We start from the raw sequence: 21,314 nt of genomic DNA on the forward strand, positions 1-21,314 counted from the left end.
GACTCAATCAAATGTGTGTTTGGGCTTTTTTGCTGGGTACTTGTAGTTGTTTTACATGTTTTGCATGTGTATAAAACCAGAACACAACCCTCATTACAAGCTGTTACGACCCGGCTCAAAAGCCGCAACATAAAAAAAAGGAGATGAATAACAGAGTGTGGGTGAGAAGCGGTTTCATCCTAAAATGGAAAACCAGGTTGGCTAAAATGGCTGGTGCCACCAAGGCAAAGACTAGTGCACTGCCGGAAAGCTTGCCTCAGGTATGCTTTTATCCACACCTGACTAGGTGTGGCCAATTAGCACCAGCTGAAAACACTGAGACGATTAGAAGCTGCAGAGGGACGTAACACAAGCTTGTGGGAAGAAAGTAACGAGATAACTGTAATAAATGTTGAAATATTGGCTTATCTGATGCAGACAGTGTCAGCTGTCATTTCATCTCAAGAGGGGGAAATGTTTGTTTGATTAAAGCATATGAGGTTTTCTGTCAATGTGCTGTTGAAAACTGTGTAAATTGCAATGAATAATTCAGAGACTACGATCATTTTACTTGAGACTAGCCTGGTAGGTTGCCATGGTAGAAATGCATGTATTATTTACAGGTTGTGTGACTGTTAGGCAGCTTACAGGCGCTCAGTTGTTTTTAGATCTGTTCAAGCTGCGAGGATTAAACGTGGTAGTAATCCACGGGAAACAAAACAGTGTGTCTGAGGCCTACATTCACCTCCGCATGAGTACGAAAGAGCTGGACTACAGTGTTGTGGACCATGTGATGTGGCAGAGGGTTTACGATGGAGGGGACAATGGTGACGGCGGGACAGGAGAAGCCACAGAAGCGGGTGAGGTTCCGCGTGGCTTCGGGGAACAGTGGCCGGGTGCTAAAGGAGATGTTCAAAGATGAGGGGCCTTCAGACTCCCTGGATTCAGACTGCACCAGCAGCTCTGATGCTGAACGAGCCAGCACCCCCTCTACAAGTGGAGATGCACATGGACACGTGTTTGGATACCTGGGCTCCGAGCTGGACAGTGAGAATGAGCCCGACGACTTGCTCGTGTATGCAGGGGCCACCAAGGACTGGATGTTCACCACCAAAAGGGTCAACATACTCAGCAAAAATGGGACTGTGAGAGGTGTCAAGCACAAAGTCAGCGCAGGTCAGACGCTGTTTGAAAATCTTCCTAATTCCAACAGTGTAAGTACATGTGAACGAGCCTGGGTTAATCGAATTGATTTAACTTGTTGCATTTTTACTCGGACGGTTTTTACACGAGTTCCCGTCGGTGTCAAGTCTAGTTACAGGAAGGGGCAACATGTGTGACCAGGATGAAAGCTTAGAATAGAGGACAAGGTCACAGAACAATGAAAGATTGATGATGCATTTCATTATCTGTTTCAAGAGAAACTAATCAGATTAATGAATTCTCAGAACTTTGCTTTCTAGTATTACTGGACTGTTTGTTATTCTGAGGTAACACCTGGCCCGTATATTGATGCAAAAGTGAAAGAAAGAAGGTCATCTCTACCAAACTATTCTCTGTAAAGTAGTATGAGGTGAAGACACAGCGTGACCAGACTAGATTATGTTGCTTATCCCTCTTAAGTGAGATTATCTTTCTCGTAGAGTGTGGTTTAAACGTGAATCAAGGCAGAACAGCCTGATCTGAGCCCAAAGGAAAGGGTTCAACAAGTACACGTACAAGTACAAGACTTTGTAACTATATAATTTATAATTTCAAGTTCAACAGAGGAGAATTAAAATAAACTTTGACCAAAAAAGTTAATGCTGATAAAATAAAATTGCTATATTGGACAAGTTTCAAGTCTCCGAAGTGTAAATTTATTTCAAGGCTGTAAAAAGACTGTAATATATAGCTTTCTGAAACATGTACCACTATTAAGTAAAAAAACCTCATTTTGGGATTAAAACTCCTTGAAAATGCCTCATTTGTTTCCTCTTCATATTATTCTTCCTTATTTAATAGCAACAAATAAAATGGTAAGTGTAGCTGCTGTTAATTTCGTGAAAGATTCTTGGAAAATGGCGCCAAGTATGCTAAATACTCATGTATATATATCTACACAACACAGGAAATACCACTACATGAGATACAGTACAGATACAGAGTGTTCAGAGTGGGATGGATGACTTAATCCACACATGGTTTGAATAAAAACTATGAATCCTTTAACTTTATTTGTGCTTCCTCGTAGATGGATTTATCCCTGGAGTTTGGGCGGATAGTCATCTACACTACGAGTTTCCGTGTGGTTAGGACGACGTTCGAGCGCTGCGAGCTGGTTAGAAAGATCTTTCAGAACCACAGAGTGAAGTTCATGGAAAAGAACATCGCGCTGGACAGTGAGTACGGGAAGGAACTGGAGGCGCGTTGCAAACGTGTGGGAGAACCTCCTTCGTTACCAGTCGTGTTCATTGATGGACACTACCTTGGGGTCAGTTCTCTCCGCTCCTGCATAATATTACCTGAGATCAATGTATGATACATCTGCAATGACTTAATTAAAGACGGAGGATTACTCTTTTTAATCGGCAGGGTGCTGAGAAGATACTTGGCATGAATGAATCAGGAGAGCTGCAAGATCTTCTGACAAAAATTGAGGTTAGTTCCTCTCAGTGTGCCTCAGAAATCACAATGTGCATAACAGATTTGACTGTGAAGTGAACTGCTTCATTTGGCCCACACAGATGTTACATTATTTAAATGCTGCATTTTAGATTTGCCTGAATACGTATAATATTAAATCTTAAGGTAATCACATTTATAATGAATGACTGGATTTCTTTGGTTGAAAGCCACTGAGGTGAACACATACAGATGCAAACAGCAGCACAAAGTTCCCTAACTAGCAATGCCATAAATAAAACACAAGTAAACTGCATTGTAAAACATGTGTGCACATCAATAGGCAACCATTAATAATGGAGGTCCTGTTATTGATTCTTTCAAACACATCAACACTGAGCAGATGGATTTGTAGCACAAACTGAACATGTACCAACCATTACTGCTTCACACTGAGCTGCAGCACATTCACTGGGCTTTTTTCAGAGTACAAACCACAAACAAGTGAATACAAAGCAGTATCGTGACATTTAAGCCATGGATACAGTCACTGCATGGTATTAAACAAAAGTATGCAGCTCCGAAAGGTCATGCATGCAAAAATCTGTCCAGAACTGACCACTGACATGGCTTGATTCATGTCTGCAGCTCTGCAGCTGAGCAATTTGGAAAGGAAGCTGTGTTTAAAATAATATTATTATGCTTATTTTCCTTCTATCACACATTGAGAAAAGAAGGTTGTTAGCTCTCACGCAAGCCCATTAAATATAAAACTAAAAGCAGGAATAAATTGGCAAAAACTCTCCTGCATAGGAGAAAATACCCAGCAAACATGCCTGTGTGGGCACAGAGTTGGCATCTGTGGGTGAACTATGGGGCAGGCTAAACCCACACTTTCTGGGGCTCCTGCATAAATTTTCTATATGTAAATCCACTATGGGTTGCCCACAGAAAACCCATGTGGGCCCCATGTAGTCCAGTCCTTGTGGGGCCCGTAGTAGTTCTGCTCTTTTGGACAGCCAAAGGGAAATTCTTCTGGGCTGTGTGGGTCTGCCCACAGTGCTCTCACGCGGGCCCAAGGGGGCATGTTGCTGGGTAAAAAAAGCAAACTGTATTCATATGTTGCTTTTCAAGAAGAAACATCCAATGGAAGAGAGTTTGACAGCTTAGGAGTCACAACCTAAAAAGCACAGTCTCGTTTTGCTCTTAACCTGGATCGAGGTACTCCTGACAAGCACTTATTAGTGACTTCAGAGACCTTTTGGTTTCATGTTGATCTATCAGTCATTGCTAAAAGCTCAGGTTTTGTACAAGTTAGACAAAAAGGACATGCACCAGACCTAACATTAGGTAGGAGTCAAAACTTCTTCTGCAGATGCTCAATCACATTGGTATCTGAAGCATGCGAACACTTAAAGCTGTTTCTTATTGAGCTGGCTACTTGGGTTTTAGTGCAAGTGTGCAGGCCCAAAATCTCCTAGCAGAATGTTGCATCGTATTAAAATGAATATTGTTATTTATGTCAGATGTCAGTGTGTTTAATGTTATGCCTGCCTGGTGTAATTTTATTAATGGGTAAGTTCTTTAGTGGTAGTCAGTCCTGTTTGTATTTATTATTTAAATGAACCTGTCTGTCCGTTTTAGAGGGTACAGCATCCCCAGACGTGCCAGACCTGCGGGGGCTACGCCTTCATCCCGTGCCCGATGTGCCATGGCAGCAAGATGTCTGTGTTTCGTAACTGCTTCACGGATTCCTTCAAAGCCCTGAAGTGTACTTCGTGCAATGAGAACGGCCTACATCCGTGTGCGAGCTGCAGCCAGTGAGGGTGTTAAGTGCCTGAAACGACATCACTCCTTCTTTCCTTGGGACCCTACAAAGGGACTGTAATAATACGCAGGCAGTGAAAGTCCATACAGCAGGACTCTTTCTCCAGGGCCATTGTTAGCAAAGATTTGAATTTGTAATAAAATCTGTGAATTCATGGATTTTGGTTTTGCTCGTGTGTGCATGTTGAAGCATCATTTGAAGTTTAGGTTATTGCAAAATCCTCATTCAAAGATCTTTGTTCGAATCTCTAAACAGGCAGTCAAATAGGTCCACTGAGGAGTCATGAACTTGCTTCCTCTCTTGCAAGCCTAAGCTTGTTAGTTAATTAGTGAGGAGGCCCCTTCATTAACAATGCTCTCATTACATAATCCCATATCAGACAGAGTCCGGGATAACAGACACTCAGCACCAGGAGTGAAAGTCAAGCGCTCAGTTTGCAGCCAGCAGAAGGCAGCAAACTGGAACGTTGTTTACAGGCAAGTACTGTTCAAACCTAGCATTAAAAATTCATACACAGTACTGTGCAAATGCTTCAGGCACTTCAGATGTTTGTACTCATGGCAACCTCGAACATAAAGAATTACCTAAACGACTAAGAACATGGAGTTCTGTAGAAGATGCTCCAGCCCCAGCCATGAAGTCTGTATGTTGACATGAAGCACAGTTTACCTGTGTACTATACTTTGAAGTTACAGGTATGGAGTTTCTTACCAAGAACAATATATATATATATATTGGGTAATTGTCATACTGGCAAGCAAAAGGACGACTGAGACTCAGGTTTGTATCTTACAAAATCTTGACACACCCTTCTTTCTTCATAATTCCTTCCACCTTGATGAGATTCCTAGTTCCACATGCTATGCAGTGTCACCACAGCACGGTGTCCTATCACTGTTTCACTGTGAGGACAGTGTTCTTTGGGTTCTACACATCTTTCTCCAAACATAGCAAGGCCAAAGTGCTCTTCTGATCATCTGACCAAAGGATGTGCTTCCAGTATGCACACCCTTTCTCTGGTTGTCCTTAGCATACTTCAGTCTGGCTTGAAGATATCTCTTCTGCAGAAATGGAGTTTTTCTTGGTCTGCGAGTCAATCCCTGTGCAGGATTCTAGCGATTCTCTTCTTTGAGACTACAATTCCACTTGACTAAGTCACACACTAGCATCTTGGCAGCTGCGCTGGGGTCTTTAGACACATCTCTCACTAGTTTTATTCCCAGAGTCTTTGAAGTCTTTCCTTTCCCACCTCTGCCAGGCTTCTTCTGTACTGTGTGGTTCTCTCTGAATTTCTTGATGATGATACTCACTCTAGTTCTTGACACTGACCTGACTTGACCCTCGGTTTTAACATTACATTACACACAGTAGTTTGTGCTATGGCTCAATAAAAGGGTCAGTTTTTCAATAATATTGACCCTAGTAATTTTTATATATTAAGAAATAATTCTGTTATTGTGTACAAATCAAAATAATTCCTGCTTCACTTCAACCTTATGTTAAACCACCTTTATTTTATCGGCTGCCCGTGACAAACAAAAGATTGGAGCAGTTTGAATTTCTGTGTGGATCCTTTACATATGCTGACCTCATTATTTAAAGCTCTGGCGATCCATCACAAACAATAGCTTATGTAGCAACAGGGTTTGTGCTTCTCATGGTTTTACTATTCTAGTCACAGAGCTAAGTAGATGATTAGTGGAAAAATCAATATCAATGTTTAAAGAGGGCACTTTTATAGCCCATCTGAAGGTGTTTCTGTATATTTACTGATGAAAAATAGCTGGAAATTTGGGATCTGTGATCTTTTTTGTGTTATATTCCATGATATTACATACATTAAAACAGAATTTTATGAGATAATCATTTTGCATCAGTTCAGTGTAGATGCCAATGTAGAACCAGTTCCAGGCGTTTCCTTTTACGAAAAGAGCACCCAGTGCCAAAAAAGCTTCCTTCCCATGATTGCTGGGTTAGAGACTGTTGAAGTCGGAGGCTATGGGAGGGGCAAGAAATTATAGATAAGCTGGTTCTGGTTACCATAATTTTCTGCCCATGGTAACTACTGCAATTTTCCTCACATAATTTAAGGTTCTCAAATCTTTCAGAATATAGACTGGTTTTCAAAAGGCGCCACAGCAGAACTGGCTCCACACAGGCACCGTCATGATATCAGTAAAACTAGGCAGGCAAAATGTAAGTAGACATAAACCTCACCCATATTCAATGAAAGCATTTTAACTACATTTTTGTGCAGTGCTGATAAATCTACAAAACCCTCAAGTTGTTTAGCGAACAGACCCTGCTGTTTATATATATATATATTAAAAACCTGATATATTTGGCTGTGAGCATGAGGTTTATTTGGCAGTAAATCAGATGCACTGGAGCCTACATGTTAAGAGACTTGGGTTCATGCAGAAGCAGCACAATCAGATGGTACTAACAAAGAAATCTGGATAATTCAACCCAATGAGCTCTTGATGTGCACACGTTTTAACAGTCCGACGTAATGCAGTGCATGTACGCCTTTAACTAAATTAGCATGAACCTAAAAGACACAGCTCAGTGGCAGATCACATGCAGTCCTCGCAGTTTGTGTTTTTAAACGGATGATGTCATTAGTTGGCTGCCATCCACGGGGTCAGGGAAACGCAGTGCCCGAGCCGCACAGCTCTCTATGCTGTCATAGCCCTGTACAATGCTGCTTGAACATGATTAGACAAGGCAGCACTGTAAAGAGGCTAAAAGCGTAGAGCAGGGTGATGATGCTCATCCGCCATGAAGACTTTTCGTGCCATCATACGCGACCTGGATTATTCTAGATGCTCCTCACCTGTGATTGAAACAGCAACCAAATCGATCATTTGGGGGGGGGGACGTCAGAAAGAAAAAACACACATTTACGCACACACAGTGGGCCCGCGTAAAAGCAAATACACAGTGTTGAGATTTTCTGCAGGAGTGATGAGAGATGATTACAACGCTACGTTTGTTGAATTCAACCCCGCGCTGAAGAGTAATGGGTTTCGGGGTTTTGTAACCACAGACTTGTGGTGATGGAGGAGAGGCTTCATGAAAATCTGAGACCCCAACTGTGCAGGTTAACTGCGCCCCCATCTGTGGGTTGATGGAGGCGAGGGGGGGAAACAGGATACATCGAAAATAATAACATAAAGCAGCTACATTTTTTTCTTTACCTTTTTGTTTAAAAAAAAAAAAGGCGCCGACAAGATCTGTCTGTAAATGACTGAAAGCGGCGATGTGGCGTGCAGGAGGCTGCGAGAGGGCTGAAGATCTATGTGCTGATCTCCAGACAAGAAAGACGCTCCTCGACGCAGGTTTCTTTTCCCTTTTAATAAAAATGAGCCGATTCAGCCCGAGGATCTATTTTTCTCTCTCTAGCTACACATGCACAAGCGATTCTCTCTGTTTGAGGGGAGACATGGAAGGAAACAGGATGGGCAGTGGCACAACTGACTTGGGAATGGTATGACGAGACATGACACCGATATGCGCGCAACACCCCAAAAATTTAAGACAACATTTAACGGTGAAAAACCTGCAAATGGAGATCGTCCGCCCTCCAGGCTCGGCGAAAAATTATTTCAGTCGAGCAGTCTAGCGTGGTCCGGCCGCGATGCTGTGCGTAATGTTTTGAACGGTCGGTCAATGCGCAGACTGGTTGGAAATGACTGTTTTTATTGACGTCAGCGAACAGGCTAGTGCCCCCCTCTCTCATCCCCACAACTGCACCATCTAATGGACTTGGGTTTACATTCCAGTCATCCATCTGAGCTTTAAACAGGAAACAGGAATCCAGTTCGGGGGAAAACAATGCTTTAAATTCTACGTTTCTAAAAAGCAAGATAAACATATCTGGTGGTGCCTTTTCCAAGACCTACAAAGTTATTTAGGTTTTTTCCGTGTGTGTGTAAGTGTGGAGAAAGAAAGTGTGGAGCTTCTACAAGCAACACCAATGAATATTGGCACAGCATTCAAAACAAAAGAGAATTCAAACAAACGACACAAAAGGAAACCAAAAATAATTTAATAAATTATCTCATATTCGTCCCATGTCCTTCAACAGTAGCGTCATCGTTATGACCCAGGAAGAAACAGTTCACAATCCCCTTCAAAAACACAGATCTGCCTTCCCAACCGAGGCGAAATGACTCCGGCCCCCTCCTGAAGCATGACAGCACGACGATCATGTGTCAGCGGCAACAAAGAATGACAAGCAAAAACACGTCACAGTCCGGTTTATACAGAACATTAGCAGATACATCATGAAGGAGTAACTTCACAACTTTTTCTTTTTTTGCTCCACAGGGTGACGATGCCTGTAAGTTTTCAGCTGTTGGTGGACTTCAAGAAAAAAAGAAAAGAAATAAAAGGTAGCTGGTCCACTTGTCTTCATTAAAGATCTCTTATTTATACATGGTGGACAAGAGGCAAGGACGTTTCCACTCCTGCATTTTATCTTTGGAACAATACAATCAGTCACGTGACAAGACGAGCATTTCTAACCCTAAGAACAGCGTTTAGAGATGTAAAGTCAGTGCCTATTATTGGCTTGGAAGGATGTCGTCATCAGAGCTCGTTTAAGATTATAACCCATTAAATGAAAACAATAATACAGTGCAGGGTTTCCAACACTGTATTCAAGCCCAGTGGTCCAGACCAAGTATTTCAGATTTTTCTTAAAGGCAACAGCGCCAACTGTTAGGTTAGCTACTGTATCTTATTAGGCTACCAGCTCTGCCAGCTGCTTTATACATAACAGCTGTTTGAACGAGTTAGCAGAATCAAGAAGTAAAAACAAAAAGTAAAAAGACTAGGACAAACGTTACGCCTTAATACAATGTTGTTCAGCTGATATTTGATTATGTGAGCATATTTCATCTTGATCTGGGGCTCTCCTGCTGATACACACCGTTTGCTTGCTTGTGTTTGGAGAGAAAAAGTAGTGCTAGCTGTTCACAGTTCCTCAGTGTCACAAAGGCTCCTATGCTTGTCATTCTGTCCTATATATATGGTGGAGGATCATATTAAACATGGCAAAGCTTTCAAAGAATGAGGTCGGCATATGTACAAGTAACCCCTGTGTGCCAGAAGCTTTCTTTTTTGTTTTGCTATGTATGATGACATAGCGAGCCAGTATTCCCAAAATGGCCATCGCAGGAACACAGCTCTGTGAGCAGAGAAGCCCCGCCCACACGTTTAAGCCATCTGCTGAAGGGCAGCCAATCAAAAGACTGTTAGCTTAAAGGTAACCAGGATAAAACAGCTCATTTGAGACTGAGGATGCAATGAGGGCCTGCACCAAGGCCCAGTGTAGGATACAGTCTGGCTTATTTTGAACTGTGAATCATGTAAAGCCAATCTAATGTAAAAAAAGTGATGAAACTTTAAACCCTGACTTATCGAGCACTGCTGGTCAGGCCTGTCAACTTTTCTGGCGGAAACTCTGCAAATCCAGGTTAGACAACTTGTATTCATAACATCAAGTCCTACTATATTCACTCTACCTATTAAATATCTCAATAATACCATTTGACTTTCTATAATCGCAATAAAAATCTATTCATCACAAATTCTGTCTTCGTTAGAGAACCTGCGGCATCGCACCGTCTTCAGTTTTGACATTAAAAGGAAACAGAAAGAAAAACCCTCTAACATTGTCTGGTCATTAAATAAGTCTGGGTTGAAATTGTAGCTCTTTGGTTTCCTTTTGCACTAATAAAGGAAACTCTGTCACTGTGGTACAAGTCTAGTAAACGACACTGGTCCTGTTCTCGGTTTTGCTTTAGACACAGACATGAGCCCACATCATGACACTTTTATGGAGGAATGTGAGTCTAAGCAACCAGCCAGTGGACTACGCTGTCGTAGTTTGTGTGCGAATTTCTAGTGAAATTCAAGGAGCCTAATGACAGCCGTTAGTCCTCTGCCAGAAACACTCGCACTGGAATGTGAAAGCGGATCTCTGGCAGGGTGAACTCACAGTGTCCCAGACTGAAGTTCGGGCATAGCTGCTCGAACACCGTCTGTGCTCATCCTTCTGGACTATTCTACAGTAAGACTTGAGAAGTTGTGCGGGTTTGTTGTCCGTGTTTGTTTTGTAGTCAGAAAGAGAGGCAGAGGCAGGCGTGGCCGTCCTTCCAGCTTTTTCTTCATGGCATTTCGGGATGTTAGAGTATCTCCAAGTCTACATGACGGACCTCTGGGTTGCGTTGCTGTAGAGGCACAAAACCAAAGTTACGCACAAACTTGACTTGCAATTCTTAATCAAATACTTTTATTTAAAAATACCATTCTATGGTGAAAACGGAGGTTTGTGGCTTATGATAGGTTGGAAGCCTGGATCACTGCGATCCTCTTCACAAAAAGCTAACAGGATGTTTTTTGCTGAAAATAATGTCTGAGTGAAAAAAAGCGTATAATTTTTCTTTATCAAACCGCCACCAAATCTATGTTTTTGATATGTAAATGCAATTCCCAGAAGCAACATTGTCAACGTTAGGCTTTAAATGAACGACACCATGGCTGGATGATCAGAAATGGATCTTTTTTGGGAGATGGGATCATGTTCGATTTCCCAGACAACACTCTTAGTCAAATTCACAAGTGGGATATTTCTTATTTCTTTACAAAATCTGAAAAGCTGCTGCAATTATTTTAACAAGGACATTATTATAATGAACTCAGTGACTGCGATATGAGAGCTCATCCTGAGTGTTTCCCAGCTTAAAACAGGAATCTGGAGGGAGTGACTACGAATACAAACACAAAGGGTCTGCATCTTCTCAATTCATGCAACAGATTCTTTTGCCTTAGGAGAACTTTAAGCATTCCCCTTTTTGCCATTTAAGTAACAAAAATGTATTTTAAACTTGAGCAAATTAAACCCAACTTTACAAAAAATGTATTAAACATCACAATACTGGTGATCCTTCTCCGGTCTAAGGCCATGACCTCTTTGGGCACCAAAAGTGTTTCGTGATGCATGAAAAAATAAAGTCATTCCCAGATTTTATGACTTTTTCCTGCTGCACTCTGTAACAGCATGAGACAAACAACAAACTAGAATAGCAAAGAAATGTATATTTCAGTACTTTGAGCTCTTTCTCCAACCGGTCCACCTCAGCTCCCAGGGTGTCGATGATGTTCTCTCCGTGTTTCAGCATGAAGTTCTCCAGCTCCTCCGGGGTTTTCACCCGCTGAATGTCCTGCAGAGACACAAACATGTAGTTTTGTCAGTAAAGATACGGGTCAACATTCATGGCATCGGTCCTAGCCTGCTATTAGTGATCATTGGCTAATGCAGCTCATCTGTGCCTTCAAGGCTATAAAACATGGCCCACCTGCTCAGCCATGTGATGTCATGTGATGTCTGTCTCTTGGGTGCTTGTGTTAAATAAAACAGATTTAAATAAAACTTAGATTTTATTTGAATCTGGTGTGGTCTCCCAATTACTGTCTGAACTTTGAGGAATGTAGTGACAGCAAAAACACCATACGATAATTAATAATAATAAAAAAGTGTCTTTAACAACGTCAGATGCACACCGCACTAAACTCAAAGATTTTGTTTCACCAGTGAATGTCAAGAACATACTTGAAGCAACTGATGTCTGTGTAAAAAGATCAGTAATCACTGGAATTCATACTGAAGAACTGTATGACACACTGCATAGCTCATGGCCTGCAAGGACAATAACTCCTGCAGATGATAATTACACATTTATGTGTGGAAGACACAAGAATGTGACATTTAACAGGATTAGTTCTTTTATATTTCAGGACTCAAGGTGGCTGTGTACATCTGACGTTTTTAGAGAAGCAAATGATCATGAACTGTTTGCTCAACACGATGAGCTGTGTTCACAGGATAAATAACTTCAGGGAACAGATTAGAATCTTGTATACAGAAAAAAACTATTTGCATAGTGTTCCTGACTTTATTAATAAGTTATTAAAGCAACTACTAAAAATAGCAGTGGCCAAACATCCAGTCCACAAACTGCTCTCATTCTGAGTACAAACATCAATACTAAAACAAGATAACTTACGTTGAGGATTTGGTCAATGTCTTGTTTTTCCAGATAAGACCGTGTCACCACGCGGCCATCGAAGTCAACTTCAGCCTTGAAGCGCACTTTACTCAGTCCCATATCAGTGGCCTTCACATCATGGATGGCCCTGCCAACAACACAATAAAACATCTCAATGGAAGAAACAGAAAAACTACGGATCTTAGTGGAGGGAATCTGCTACAACACAAAACGATCCAAATGCAAATGCAACAAATAAAAGAAACCAGTGAAACTGGTTAAAGGGTCATTTTTAATTTGAACTGCTGTTCACTGCATGTTGATTTAATCTTGACCACTTGTTTGTGGGAGGATTCAATTTATCAAAACGAATCATCCAGATTCGGAGTTAATCGAGACCGAGTTCATGTTTTGCAGTCGAGAAGGTTCGCGTGTGCGTTTGCTGACCTTACAGCAGGATCGTTCTCCAGAAACTCTGTGAGCTTCTGCACGCGCTCAGCCTGTATGGAGCGTCCCAGCAGGGCCTCTGTGTTAGTGTAGATGAGGAAGGCGGAGACTGTGCCCAGCAATGTGCCAACGCCAAGAGAGCCCAAACTATCATAGGCCGGGTTACCTGGGGTCAGCGAGTAAACATTCAGGTTAATGACTCCAGTCCAAAAGATCGGAAACATTATAAAACCGAGACATGACAACTCATGTATTTACCTGTAAGTGAGGTGAGCCCCATGCAACCAGCAGCCAGGATAACTCCCAGTACAGCAGCAGCATCCTCCAGCAGCACCACATTGGTGCTGGGGTCTCGGCTCTGCATCACTGCACACATGAAATAATACGAGAGCTTATTTATAGCTGAATTTTCAGATTTCTGACTTTATTTTGCAATATGCAAATTAATTCTGCCTCAGTGATGCCGTCTACACACAGCAAGACAAAACACACTATTTTCATTTTACACCTCATCCTGCTGTAAGTGTAATCGCAACAAAATCTCGAGTTATTTCCATACATATTTTCTTTAAGTTAAAAGGCACAATCATACATGTGCCTACTTACCAACACAAAAACATGCGTGTTGTCAAATAGCAGTTCCTAACATGGAAATCTCTAAGAGGCAGCCATAATAGCAGCTGTTTTAATGCTTTTAGCACAGGATACACTTTAGCATCCACTATGAAAGGAAAGGAGATAATTCACTGACAAGTACAGATGATCATCATGTAAATTACTGCCATGTTTTCCACAAATAGTCATAAACTGCTAATATATTGATATCATTTGATCTTTTCTTTAACACTTTCACCCTTTCAAACAAGAATGCTAAAGGCAATTATGAACCGTGGGCTAATGTAACAGAAACTGTGGGACACAGCATTTTAATCCTAATATTTATATACAGAGCACTTTTCTCAACACATATTACAATAACTGTAATATGTGTAACTCAGTTTGCACTTATTTAATCTCATTCGAGAATTTCATTGGATTATATTCACACAAAGACAAGTTAACCTGCATAATCTCATCCAAAGAATATTTTTGCTCAGTTATTCATGTTGAGATAAGATGCTTTCGTTTTTGCAGTTGGGACATTGTAGTCCCAAACAAAATGAGCACATATTTGCCACATTGACCTGGAATAAATTGTAGCGCCAGGTGTAAAGACAGATATGAACTGATCTGTACGTACCATATTCATAAAAAGACAATCCTTGCTGGCGGGCGCTCCTCTTTATCTCATTGATGGCAACCAGTAATGTGGCTGAGAAAGAAACAGATGTCTGAGAACAAGCTGCAGAGCAATATCTGATCTGATCTGTTGGTTCATTACTATAACTTACCTCCTTCAGACACCAGAGAGCCCGCCAAAATACAGTAAGCCTGCAATGAAGAAAAAAATATGTCGGGAAATGTTTTTTAAATTTGTTTTGAATAATTTGAGTCAACACAGACACTCACCCATAACAAAGACTCGATGGGTTCCGGGTGCAGCAATCCCATGATGCCGTGGTACCAAGAGAGGCCTGCTCCCATCATAAAAATGCCCACCCCACTGATGAGGGAGGCAATGTAGCGCATGTTGGAAAAGCCATATCTAAATATCAGAACAAAAAAGCAAATACAGAGCAATGGCGCTCAATTACAGCCAACATTTACTCCACCATTTTTTATGTAGAGCAATAACAGAGATGTGACACCCGCCGCAGCCTCAAAGAGTCAATCATCAGCTGAAGCAGGCACACCGAGCGACACTGAGGTACCCACAGAAGACGTTTTGTGGGCACATCTGCTCACCATCATAGCAAAAAACTCTTTTTTTTTTTCTTACTGTCTTCATAATTAGTTGCAATGTCATGAAACTTCACAAATAGATAGAAAACGGATAACTTAGAAGGTGGGAAAAAAGCCTTGTAGATTTATTTTGCATAAGGACACAAAACCTTTTAAATGTTTTTTACCACTGAAAGTAAAGTTATAAATTTACATAAGAAAGTTCAAAAGACCTACCTGGAGAAAATGGCTTACTTATACTCACTATGTGCATCCTCATCTCCAAAAATTTAAAAAAATGATGTGGGTGTCTTTTCCAAATCCTTTCTCCCTTCTATGAATTATTTATTAGCAAGTATCCACATCAATGTATCTAATGTTTCTACATTTCTATACTTCTGTAGTGCCAATGTTAGTAATGTGCAAGAAAATTTAATATTTGGGTGCTGACAATATGCTGCAACTGACTTTGACACATTACTGCTTTTATTCCTTTTCTGGCGAGCACTGAACCTCTTCTTTTAATTAGTACAGGAAGGTGTAACACTTACGGGTGCACGGCATCTGGGTTGCGGACAGACTGGCTGATTCCCAGAGCGAGCAGAGCCTGGTTGCACGTGTCGGCCAAAGAGTGGATGGCTTCAGAGAACATGCTAGCTGATCCAGTGTAGACCCAAGCCAGGAGCTTGAAAAAGAAATTCAGCCCATTTCTGAGAACAGAACATAAATAAGTGAAGAGCTCACCGGGCACACAGATGTAAAGTTTCACATTTCAAGCTCAACAACAGTTCTGATTAAATTGGTTTATAGATTTATCAGGTTGCCTGCACTGAAACCCATTTCTTAAAAACTGTTTTAATCCAACATTGTGTGTAAATTGTTCCAATTTCTATTCTAATGCCTCTCAATCACTGTCATGTGCACTATGCAGTCCAGTGAGCCTCTCACCACTCTCCTATTTCATACTGATTTTGCTACATGTGACTGCACATGTTCTCTAACACAATCACCTTAACTTAATAAGCCACAGGACTGCACATGATGCATGCAGTTTCCATGCAATTCCTAATAGAAATGTGTGCATTTCTCGGGGAGTCTTTACAAGTTACTTCTCATCTGAGTTCACATGAATGTTTTGCACTTTTATTCATCCGCAGCAGATTTCTGTTTTGCCGTTTGATTATTTTTGCACCTTCTGATACTTATCCAGCATATTGTATGTAGTAACCCTGCTGAGAACAGACCCGTAGCTCCTCTCTCTAATCCAATACCTCCCACTGTGTGTGCAAGAGCTCAGCAAAGCTGCTGAGTGCAGAAAGACTTGGCCACAAGACCAAAATGCACTCATGAATGAGGGAGACTGGTGAAACAACTTACATGCAAATAGCAACCATGACCACCTTCCCTGGCCCTTGTAGAAATGTTGTCCTCTGGCCTGATCGTGGCTTTATGAAAGATAAGAGACATTATTACTCTGCAGTTAAAAGGAAATAAGACCTGTACTACGAAGCAGGATTACAGGCTTAACGAGATGACTTCAGTGTTAACATATGAAGGTGCTACACCACCACTGGAACTTAACCTGAGCAGGTTTTACTCGAGATCAGCAGATATGAAACCATCACCATTCCTAGAAGATCCAGTGGCCCACAGTGTGCAGATAAAAAAGAAAAAGAGGGTCTATAGTTTTTAGAGACCATCTAAACAGTTCCCTTAAATAAACACATTCTAAGTGCAGGGAACCTATGGCCTTCAATTCTGTCCTGTTGGGATACACAGGGGTACAAAGCAGCACAGATTGGGCCTCAAAAACAAATACTGTGTACGCACCAATCTGTGCATAAATCCTGCGTATGAACAGTTCACACACAAATCAGTAATTTATTAATAATTTGGTATCTGAATTTGTTTGTACCTCTTGAACATCTTTAAAAAAAACAAACAAAAAAACCTACTTACTACTACTGATTATTACCATTATCAGTTTTTCTTGTTATTATCATTATTATCTTTGGTCATAATTTACAGCCTTCATCTAGATACACCTGCTCACATTCATACAAACACACTGGTTTGGCAGCAGCAGTTGTGTTCACTATAACATGCCTTATGTATTTAACTTGTCTTGAACCTGTGGTTCCAACATCTTTTGCTACCAAGGCTGCTGGATTGGACTTTTTACTTTTACCATTTTAAACCTTGTGGGGTGCTTCCTGTTTTAGGCAGCCCACTTTAAATCAGATTAATTTGCACAAACACAGGTAAAAACCAAAGTGACCAATTTCAAAGTAGAGCACATATACAACTATATTCTTTTTTTTTTAGTTCTTTCATTTCTGAAATGCAAGATGTATTACTGTACAGAAAAAGAAAAGCATCAGATAAATACCAGTTAAATACCAAATAATCATAAATGGCCCGCTGCTACGTGGCCACTTGAGAGGATGATATTACTACGATCGTTATTGGGCTCATATATGATTTGTGGCTCCATGCAAATTTTTGTGTGCTCAAAAATGTCCCTTTTGATACTAAAGGCTGAGGAGCTGTGACCCAACTACTCTTTGTTCGTAAAAGACACCACTAGACAACAAATCAGCAGATCTGTGTTTGTGATGGGTCTACCCCGGGAAACCCCGGGTTGACTTTGAGAATTAATAACCACCTTTGAGTAATGTGGAAAAGCTATCCTATGTATGCTGAACTTGCACTGCAGTACATGCTCTAGGTATCCAAAAACCCTAGTTTAGGTTGCTAAGCAAATAAGAAGATGTATGTATGTTGTTGTCAGGATGTAACACACCAGTAGAGTATAGAAAATACCATGACGCTCCAGACAAATGGAGAACAGTGCAGTCACTGAAATAATGTCAGCATCGTAGACTAAAAAGGGGGACTGTGTGAATGCCAACAGATAATAGGAATGTGTCAGAGATGCAGTGACCTCTCTAACAGGGGCAAAGATCAGGTAAACACCAACTGATACTATTTTATCCAAAGAACTTGGACGTGGGTAGATTAACATTACTTATCATGCTATGGACAGCTGGTAATATTATGTAAATAGTAAATGAACTGGTTCTTATATAGCGCTTTTCTACTCTACCTGAGCATTCACAGGACCTTATACAACTTGTCTCGTTCACACACAAAAAAAAGTGCTTTATATCTAACATTCATACACCAAGGGAGCAACTTGGGATTAGCATCTTGCCCAATGATATTTGGCCTGCAGAGTGGACCAGAAAGGGATCGAACCATCAACCTTTCATTTAGTAGATGATCTGCTCTAACCCCTAAACAATTACAGCAATAGAAGCAAAGAGCTCACCTTAGTGTTTCCCCAAAAGTCTTTATATTCTTGCAACAAGCGCTGATTCCGAAAAATATCTTAAAATAAAGAAAAAAAGGGCAAAACAAAGCTGATTAGTTCACAGACCAACAAACGACAGAATCATTTCACATAAATAAAAAAACAACAATGTCATCATTAATACATGTTTCCACCTGCTATTTCATGGCTGCTGTTAAACATTTTGTCACCAAAAATCAAGCTTCGGATTAGAACTTCACTGTTGTGTGTGTTTACATGCATGAAGCATTTGAATAGAGTAAATCATTTTGACATGCACTGGATTGCCTGACTTTCTGGAAACAGTAGTAGTAGCTGCGCTTCCGATGATTTTCTACTTTTATCCTCACCTTGCTGCGTAGATTTCAGTTTCTCCTCTCTGCCGCATTTGTGACTTATTTTTCATCTTTGAAAGGACCTACACTGCATTCTTGTTGTGTTGACGAAACAGACATGCACAGTAAGGATAACTGGCAGGACATTTTGATCCAAAGGAGCACAGATGGGTCAGAACCTTCCCACTGGTGCATTCATATCTAGCGTTTTTATTCAGGTCAGGCTTTTAATCTTGTTACTTTTGTGCATGTGAGCATGGCTGCTGTCACTGTTAACTCCACACTTGCCTAACTCAAGGTTGACTGCTAGGTATAATTTTTAAATGTTAAGATTTAGTCCGTATACGCTTCAAAGCCACTTGTCTTTGTCTCTGAGTTTCTTTAACACTGATGGCCAGACAGTTAGTTTGTATATCACAGCTGACATGACAAATGATCTATAACATGTTAAGTTAACTTTATTGTGTTAGGGTGTCCCGACAAATATTTATTTTCCGTGTCAGGCTTTGAGTGCGAAGAACTGGAATATTTCAGTACATTAGATCTAACAACGTGAGCGTTTGTCAGAGGTTTTAGAGTAATATGGTGAGCAAAAAGAGTGTACTCAGTACACTGTGGCTACGTATTCCAACTGCAATGTTTTCTATAAATTAGCAAAAAGTTTTGAAATTTCAAAGCCTGTTGAACTGTTTTGGATTAAGACCAAAGATAAAAACCTACTCTCTTGGTACTCTCTCTCCACCTCTTTCCTGAGGTTTCTCTCTCTGGCCAGAGCTTCATGGCTTCCCCAAACATCTAGTGCTCTAATAACAAAGAGAAATAACTGAATTAACAGGGGTTAAGAGAAAAATATCAGTGAAGTCTCTGGATTAAGCAGTAATAGTTTGGGAGGTGTTGTAACGTATTTGTGCTTAAGATGGAAAGCAGAGGTGTTTAACACTTACTTGGCCTCAACGTCTGAGCGCAGGAAGACAGTGAAAGCCTCTGTGTCATCATGGGGGCTGCGCCTTCTGATCTTCCGGAGTTGTTCCAAATCACTGTGAAGACGTGAGGGTAAGACTTAAGTTAGACCCATGCTGCACAAGGCAGTCCTACATTAGTTAATCACAGCAGCACACATCCTTATTAACCAAAAGAAATTTGTCTACCAGCATCTAAGTTAGCAGAAAACACTCAGCTTAGCTTTGATGATTTACAATTTGGTGCTGTTGTATAAATCAAACATTGAATGTTAAACAACTGAGGACGAGGAGTTACCTTGGTTTGAGGCAGAACTCATTCATCGCTCTGACTGCAGTGATGAAGTTGTTCTGAGTGTATTTGGCTCCATATTCCCTTTTCTTCAGGACAGCACGAACTGCATGTGACCACAGTGGGAAATTAAATTCAAGCTACCCGATCACACCCACATTCTTATTTTAAATGAGTTTAACGTGATGGAATGACAAATGTTGTTCTTTACCTTTCACTTGAATTGTCTCTGCTTTAGTCAGACCCTGAGGTGTTGCACCTATTAGAACAAATAATGTATCTTAACTGCACATTCCTCACATCATACATTTATCATTTAACTGTTTCCTACTGTTTGTGTTGACACGAGAAGCAACAAATACAAAAATATGCTTGATTATAAAGGAAAACCTGTGCACATCACAATGGTTTAAATCAAGTCTCTCAACAGCTACAATTTATGGAGCTTATGGAAATCTTCAAGTTTCTTACCTGGTGATTCTGGGGTGGCCTGTGCAGCACCAGATACAACCTTTGCTGCAGAGGGGGCATCACCTGATGGTGGTTTTGGGGGACCATCTTTACCGGTATCAGAGGTAGAGTAATACTGGACCTTGCCCAACCCTAGAGAAACTACACGGCAGTCTGGGAGGCTGAACCATAAGCTGTGTAGCCCTCCGCTTTGCCAACCTGTGCAACACAATCACAACTTGCCTTTTCATGCCCTCTCAAACAAACACCAAGCCTTAAGAGAATGAACAGATGACCTTAACGTGAAAGTCTGCTCACCGTGGCACAGCTGCGGAAACCTCGGGGGCCGCTGTGACAGGGACGATCTCTGTTGCAATGAGACCCTGCGGAAAACATGCCACGGTCTGTGGGCGGCCAGGCTGGGAAACATCCTCGCTGTAGCGGGAATCGGTACTGACGCACAGGAACTTTCTATGCAAGAGTCACAGACAGTCCGCACGTCAACGTAACCCACTTCTGACAGATTAAGGCCTCTCACGTCCACACAGTATCACCAAGCAACTACGTTAGCATGGCTGCAAACAAGCGTTTAACTGACACGGATGTCAGTTAAACCCCGTACCTGCTTGCAAGCACTCACAGAGATAACCCGGCGGTTACGTACCAAACAAGCTAACCTTGCTAGCCAACACCGTGAGCTAGTAACCCTGAGCCCTCGTAGGTAACAAGTGCCGTATAACATTTTAATTCACTTAGAAACACCTGACTAGAGCGTACATTTAAATGGAGTGCTCATAGAACCCAGTACCTTTCTGTGGTGAGGTTTATTCAGCATAATCTGTGTCCATTTTGCGAATCTATGGCCAAACTGATGATGTGAACGCCACTGTAGCTTCACAAACACACACGTGACTTGTGACGTGAAGTATTCGGCGTTGCTTTAACAGATATCGCGATATTTTACAAACCGTTGTTTGGACCATTCGTTTTGACATCTGACCAGGAATTTCTTTGAAGCCGTAGTTTGCTCTAGTATTTGATGCTTCTTGAAGAGTTTCTATGCTTCTATCAGTTTTTGGTTTCGATGCTCGTCTTGTAAATTCACCAGCAGGAAAAAATATGCTTTATGTGAAAAAGTGTTCATTTATTTATTTTATACTACAAAAAGATGACCCATATAAATCATGACT

At 41.1% G+C, this 21,314-nt stretch overlaps 2 protein-coding genes across 2 annotated transcripts; one reads left to right on the plus strand and one right to left on the minus strand.

Annotated features, from left to right (window-relative positions):
* Nucleotides 1–791: 791 nt before the first annotated feature.
* grxcr1a (glutaredoxin and cysteine rich domain containing 1 a) lies at nucleotides 792–4,548 on the plus strand. The gene is made up of 4 exons (XM_085433960.1): nucleotides 792–1,193; nucleotides 2,213–2,452; nucleotides 2,554–2,619; nucleotides 4,228–4,548. Exons 1-4 carry the CDS (start codon nucleotides 792–794, stop codon nucleotides 4,405–4,407), a joined length of 888 nt encoding a protein of 295 aa, XP_085290086.1. The 3' UTR covers nucleotides 4,408–4,548.
* A 3,898-nt stretch (nucleotides 4,549–8,446) lies between these two features.
* On the minus strand, nucleotides 8,447–21,064 carry slc30a9 (solute carrier family 30 member 9). The gene is made up of 18 exons (XM_085433980.1): nucleotides 20,933–21,064; nucleotides 20,443–20,595; nucleotides 20,146–20,343; nucleotides 19,886–19,933; nucleotides 19,681–19,780; nucleotides 19,368–19,460; nucleotides 19,144–19,226; nucleotides 18,068–18,126; nucleotides 16,114–16,181; nucleotides 15,288–15,446; nucleotides 14,425–14,560; nucleotides 14,307–14,346; nucleotides 14,156–14,227; nucleotides 13,174–13,281; nucleotides 12,916–13,081; nucleotides 12,487–12,616; nucleotides 11,530–11,643; nucleotides 8,447–10,650 (listed from the first exon to the last, which is right to left on the minus strand). The coding sequence occupies exons 2-18, from the start codon at nucleotides 20,552–20,554 to the stop codon at nucleotides 10,606–10,608; spliced, it is 1,731 nt and encodes a 576-aa protein (XP_085290106.1). The 5' UTR covers nucleotides 20,555–20,595; nucleotides 20,933–21,064; the 3' UTR covers nucleotides 8,447–10,605.
* Between the last annotated feature and the right edge of the window lie 250 nt (nucleotides 21,065–21,314).

This window comes from Copadichromis virginalis, linkage group LG2 (genome assembly GCF_057382275.1).
Source record: "Copadichromis virginalis isolate Kocher_CV1m ecotype Utaka linkage group LG2, C_Virginalis_male_GT1.1, whole genome shotgun sequence".
Classification (NCBI taxonomy): domain Eukaryota; kingdom Metazoa; phylum Chordata; class Actinopteri; order Cichliformes; family Cichlidae; genus Copadichromis; species Copadichromis virginalis.

Excerpts from the sequence above, each read along its gene's own strand:
- grxcr1a (XM_085433960.1), top strand. The coding sequence starts at position 792 with ATGGAGGGGACAATGGTGACGGCGGGACAGGAGAAGCCACAGAAGCGG. Across the intron at positions 1,194-2,212 it reads ATCTTCCTAATTCCAACAGT|ATGGATTTATCCCTGGAGTT; the intron begins GTAAGTACATGT and ends GCTTCCTCGTAG. Across the intron at positions 2,453-2,553 it reads TTGATGGACACTACCTTGGG|GGTGCTGAGAAGATACTTGG; the intron begins GTCAGTTCTCTC and ends TTTAATCGGCAG.
- slc30a9 (XM_085433980.1), bottom strand. The coding sequence starts at position 20,554 with ATGTTTCCCAGCCTGGCCGCCCACAGACCGTGGCATGTTTTCCGCAGG. Across the intron at positions 19,934-20,145 it reads GGCCACCCCAGAATCACCAG|GTGCAACACCTCAGGGTCTG; the intron begins GTAAGAAACTTG and ends TTGTTCTAATAG. Across the intron at positions 15,447-16,113 it reads GTCATGGTTGCTATTTGCAT|AAATGGGCTGAATTTCTTTT; the intron begins GTAAGTTGTTTC and ends TTCTGTTCTCAG.